This window comes from Lontra canadensis, unplaced genomic scaffold, assembly GCF_010015895.1.
Source record: "Lontra canadensis isolate GAN:19392208 unplaced genomic scaffold, GSC_riverotter_1.0 scaffold128, whole genome shotgun sequence".
Taxonomy (NCBI): domain Eukaryota; kingdom Metazoa; phylum Chordata; class Mammalia; order Carnivora; family Mustelidae; genus Lontra; species Lontra canadensis.
In genome coordinates, this window is record NW_022631122.1 from 3,373,286 (window position 1) to 3,379,285 (window position 6,000).

The 6,000-nt window shown below is 44.5% G+C and overlaps 1 protein-coding gene across 1 annotated transcript in view; it reads right to left on the reverse strand.

The window, feature by feature from the left end:
* The window catches only part of SV2B (synaptic vesicle glycoprotein 2B), a 70,051-nt gene extending 66,074 nt beyond the window's left edge, over nt 1-3,977 (reverse strand). Inside the window, exon 1 of the mRNA XM_032842336.1 lies at nt 3,437-3,977. Coding sequence (XP_032698227.1) covers nt 3,437-3,977 — 541 coding nt within the window. The remainder of the gene's footprint in view (nt 1-3,436) is intronic.
* Between the last annotated feature and the right edge of the window lie 2,023 nt (nt 3,978-6,000).

Below are 6,000 nucleotides of genomic sequence, written 5' to 3' on the forward strand. Positions count from 1 at the left end.
ACAAGCATGCACATGCACACACACACACACACACACACACACACAGAGGGAAGGAAAAAGACAAAGAACTAGGCTAGCACAGAAGAGAGGAAGCCTTATCACCAACCAACGTAAGGCAGCTTGACCTTAAAAGTCTGCAAAAAATAATTTGGCCTGAAAAAATATGCAATGTCATCAACCGAGAAGATCTAGCTCTGAATTTAGGTGGCTTATCATTACCAAGCCATCAGTTTAGTACAATAACAACCATATAATAAATGATAATAATAATAATAACAACAACAACAACGAAGATATCTTGAGCATCAATTATATGCAAGCCCTGTTTTAGGCAAGTTAAATGCATAGAACTCATTGAATCCTCCCAATACTCTATAAAGTAAATCCCGTTGTCATCTCCATTTTGCAGACAAGGAAACCAAGGCACAAAAAAACTAAACCACTTTCCTCAAATCACCCTCCTAAGAATTAGCAGAGCAAGGACTCAAACCCAGGCTGCCCAGCTCGAGGGTACATGGAGCTCCATTACGTCACCACAACTATGACTTGTCACAAATGCGGGGAAGGAGAATGTCAAGATACAAAATAGCAAGACCTAAGAGTTGTCTAGGCTTTGTGCAGAGCTGGCTGCTTTATCAACTTTATTTCATTCAGTCCTCACAAAAAAAAAAAAAAAAAAATGCTTTCCCCTTATTCCATCTATGGGAAACTCAGAGAATTTATGACTTGCCCAAGGTCACTAACTGATCAATGACAAAGCCAGTGGCCAAAGCCTCATGGCCAGACTCCAGCGCCCACAGCATCATTTCTCACACCATGCCACCTCTCTGTTCGAAGTAACTTATGGTCCTCTAAACAATCTACACAGTGCTTGATGAGATGGAAAGAAGTCCTGCCCCGTGGCACAATGTCTTTTTCAAAGACCGTGTAGGAGAGAAAGGCAGGATGGTGGAGTAGAATGAGTGAAGACTTTGAAATCAGACAAACCTGGGTTGAAATCCCAGCTCTAGCAATTACTGTGTAACCTAGAATATAGATCTCTGAGCCTATTTCCTGACATGTTCGAATGGGGTGAAACTCCTCTAATCACTATGGTGACCCTGAAGTTCAAATGAAGCAGTGTGTGGAAGTGCTGGCCCCTGGAGACCTTCCCATCATCTATAGCCCTGGATTCATTTCCTTGACCACACCAGGGGGCCCATAAGTGCATAGGAAGTCCATCTCTGCTCAGGTAGCCTGCCTGCCCTTGGGCTGAGTCATAGCGTCTTCTTGGCAAAAGAATTACACAAATACGAACTCTCCAGATTAGGACCACATTACCTCGACTCCCAGCATTTGCCCTGGGAGCCATCAGGAGCTCCAACCATACCACAGCTCTGTTAATGAGGTTGCCAAGCAACGGGGTGGCAGAGAGACCAAGAGGGCATGAAATCATTACTGACATTCCCAACTTGGCCTAACAGGGACCCAGGGTGTCAGTTGAGAATACCACAAAGCAAATTAAGGGCTTGCAAATGTTTGATCAACTGGGGACTTCATGGTTTGGTTTGGGCCTTGGGTTTGTTTTGGTTTTTTGCCCTTACCAAAAAAAAAAAAAAAAAAAAAAGGATTCAAACTTAGAAGCACATAGCAGAATTTTTTAAATAAAAATACAATTTAAAAAAGCAACTAAAATTCTAATGGTGTTTAAAAACTTCGGGTGATAGTTTTGCTCCTTAAGTCATTCCTACTATTTGTACATACTCAATCTCTTTCAGTTCCCTACTGGTCATATATGACACAGTTTAATCATTTTAAATGGCCCCTTAGTTACACATAAGTGGATTAAACAAATTTTAAAAAGCTTCCAGGAATAACTCTATTGCGGGTGTTTTCTTTATTTTACATTCCAATCTTATTCAGAGTGGCTTTAAATCAGGGCTGGCAAACTACAGCCCATAGGCTAAATCTGGCCCTTTGTCTTTTTTCATAAATAAAGTTTTATTGGAACACAGTTAGGCCCATGTGTTTGTGTATTGTCTATGGCTGCTTCTGTGCTACCAACACAGACTCGATAACAGAGACTATTTGGATCTGCAAAGCCTGAAATATTTACTCTCTGGGCCTTTATAGAAAATGTTTGCCAAAAATTGCTTTTTTTTTAAATTTATTTATTTAGTGGGAAATTTTAGCATGAGTGAGAGGGGCAGAGAGAGAGGGAGAGAGAATCTGAAGCAGACTCCAGGCTGAGCTCAGAGCCTAAAGATCTCACAACCCTGGGATCGGGACCCTGAGATCAGGACCGGAGCAGTAACCAAGAGTTGGATGCTTCTGATTGCGCCACCAGGCACCCCTGCCAATCCTTGCTTTAAAGCGAGTCCTAGAGAAGAGAGTCCTACAAGGTATTTCATAACACTTATCTCGACAGTAATTAAATAACTCTCTGTGTCTGCTAATGCCTACTTGTCCTGCTGCATGTGAGTCCCTTGAGAGGTCAGGACTATGTCTATCTGGTTCAATATTTTCTCCCCGAGGACTGAGCACAGAGGCTGGCACACAGTGTACACATAATAAATATTTGTTGTATAAATGAAATTAGTTGCTAGACAGGTTTTGAATTCTTGAGGATTCTTAAGAACATGACTCGTAGTAAGTTCTCAATAATTATATGTTTGCTAAGTAATCAATTGCATGGACTTTACATCTAGAGAATGGGTTTGTTTCCAAGGCATTGAATGACCAAGACAAATCCTTGTTTGTATTATGGTAAATCTCTTCTACACCATATCATTGGTGTCCACTTTCCTTCTAACTTCACAAAATCCTCTTTGTCTCAGGCCCTAATATCTGAGGCTTGGCTCTCATGGTGCCAGTCTCATTACTGATTTTCAGGGCTGGTCCTCCATCCTGTGGAATCCATCTGTGCTTTACAGCATGGTTCCCAATGGCCAGCAGGGGATCTGGGGGTAAGCTCAACCCAGAGTGCATCCCCAAGGTACATAGGCAGTCTGCCCACTAACACTTGCATACAAGAGAAACTGGGAACAGATGCCACCAGATTCTACAGAGAGAGCTGGGAGGAAGAGGCCTTCTGGCCTACCACTCACAAAATGTATTTGTCATTTGGATATGGAAGGTGGTTTAATATGAAGATGAGAGAAGTTTCACCCTCAAAAAGGCAATAAGATACGGAAAAAGAACTAAGAACTTTAGAGTTAGAGAGACTTGAGCAAGGATCCAAATTCTTACACTTATTACCTGGGTAAATTTGAGCCAATTAATTTTCTCTGACATAAAAATGCCTTCAAGACAAATAGAGGTAAAGTGAGAGCTTTGCAAGGGCATCGTGGCAGACTGAAGGTGCCCAATAGTGACAGATGCTATACAAATTTTACTGCTCTTTCCCCTTCATAATTTAACGCCACAAAGAGAATGATCTTTGGAAATTTCTACTTACCAAGCATTCCTTTTTTGGAACTGGACAGACACATGTCCTTCTCTGCACTGGGCAGGACAAAACTCACCACGAACACCTCCACTCCATCAGCCATCAGAGCCAAACCCAAGACAAAAAAAAGGATCCACTGGAAACGTCCATGGCCGCACTCATCAATGATGTTCTCATACTGGTGGGCCAACTGCTCCTCATCCTCCATCCTCTCCGCCATCAGGTCAGCCTGGCCCCGAAGGCCATCTGCCCTGGAGGGCGCCATCTTGGCTTGCTTGGCCTTGACATCATCTGGGTGAGGGATGCCCTGGTACTCGCCCTCATAGATCTCATCATCCTCATCATGGCCTTCTGTAACATCACTCTGTGCATCTTCCTCTGGGTTGGACTCGTTGCCACGGTAATAGCCGTCACTGGTGGCATACCCCTCATAGTTGTCCTGATACTTGTAGTCATCCATCCCTTGGGTCCGGGACTGCCGGGTCGCCTCTCGAGCTATATCTCTTGCACCGTGGTAGAGGTTTGGGTTGTTTCGATAACCATCATCCATTATATGTACAGAGGCGTTAAAGGTAGAATCTGTCTGTGTGACTTCTTGGGCGATTCTCCCACTTGACTCCCAAACAGAGCAGACTGATGCAAAAACAATGTAAGTATCTTTTCACATTCAATATCTATTGGAAGTCTTTGGAAAGTTCCAAATTCTGGTCTGGTCTCCTTCAGTGACCCAGCCGAGTTTTGTGGGGAGATGTTGATTAGAAATGGGGCCAGCTGTTTTCCTTGACAAGGAGCCCACAGGACTTGGTAGCTCGCTAGCAGGACTGATTTGTTTTTGCTGTTGAAGGTTATGCCCTGGGAGTACAGAAAAGGGAGAGAGGAGTGTCACAAAATACGGAAATTCTGAAAATACTCTCAGAATGAAACAAATATGTTTACAAATGCCAGCGCTTCAGGTGCTAGGTGGAGGAAATTTTGATTAGACATTTGGATTCATATCCAATGAATAAGGACTGAATCAGTGAGACAAAGGAGAAGAGGAGAAACAACAGTGGCCAGAGAGGCCCTCTGAGGTGCTGAGTAACCTATGAAAGGGGTCAACTCTTACAAAAGAAGGAAACAGAAAGTGGGCAAGGGATTCTCAAGACAAGACGATTTTGTGTTATGGAATTTTCTTTTAGAATTTATCAAGCCTGTGGCAACAGGGCATGTTTATTACAGCTCAGCTTCTGTTAGAAAAATGACAGCTTTTCTGACTTTGTTATGAGGTGGCTGTGCGATTTTATATCTAGAATGTGGTGGCAAACCTCCAGGACCATTTCTCGAAAGGCCCAGCTCACTTTGAGACTCAGCACTTTGGTTCAAGGGCCCCTCTGATCTTGGCCTTGGCTTAGCGAAGGAGGAAAAGCTGTTGAAGACCCAGAGCTGGAGAGCTTGATGCTGCTACATCAGGGCTGTGTGACCATGCTTACTTCTCTCTGAGGCTCTGCTTTCTCATCTGTAAAATGGGGATAACAATAGTAACTGACTCATAAGATTGTTCATAAAAAGCTTGCAACAGCATCAGACCTGCGTGGGAAATATTATTTTAGCCCGGACATGATTGTTGCTCTTTTATTTTCCTAGTTCCAACTGTAGAAACCAGGACCCAGTACTATCCGAGCCAAGGCCAATCCCCGAGACCACCTGTTGATTCTCATGCCCAGCGACTGGAACCTTTTGTCCTAATCACATCCTTTGAATCTCAGTTCTCACAAGGTTTGGAGCCACCACTACACGAAGCCTAGTGTGTGCCAGAAATTGTGCTCCATGTGTCATGTCCCTCCTCCCTAATCGTCACAACGATCAGAACAACAAGAAGAAAGTATTTGTACTTTCATTTTACGGATAAAGAAACCGAAGCTCCGCTGGAGTTAGGTCAAGATCAAACAGCGAGGACTCAACACCAGACCCACTGATTCCCAAAGTCCGTTCTTTCCATGGTCCTTGTGCTTCCCAAATGCTGTTCAGAGGGACTGTCACATTAGATCACCTAGAGAGCTTTAGAATGCAGATTCCCAGAGCATGCAGAGGGGCTGGTTCAAGCTCCAGGGTCTGAGTTTTCACATAGCTTCCCAGGAGGGACACCGAGACCCAACTGCTCCCTGTGTGGCCCTCAGGGGTAGAAGTAAGGCCCCTCCTAGACACCTGACCCCACTTCAGCTCTCCCTGGCTGCTGGACCCCTTCACAGCTGGCCGCCCCAGCTCAACTCACCTGCTGTTGTGTATATGTGACTTCAACCTTCATAGGCCTCCCTATCCCATCTGAAATCCACACGAAGATGCCACCCCACAAGAGATGGGACACACTCATCCCCTTGCCCCACGCCTACCTGCCTGGCTCTCCTCACCTTCAGCCCTGGACAGACTCTAGCTCTGAAACTCACGTGACACAAAAACAAAACACATTTTTTCTGGGTGGTGCTTCTCAAAGGTAGGGTAGGCCAGGACCACAGGGATTTGAGGGACTTATTAGAAATGCAAATCCCAGGACCCCTCCTCCAAAGACTTAGAACTTGCAAAATGATGGGTGGGAC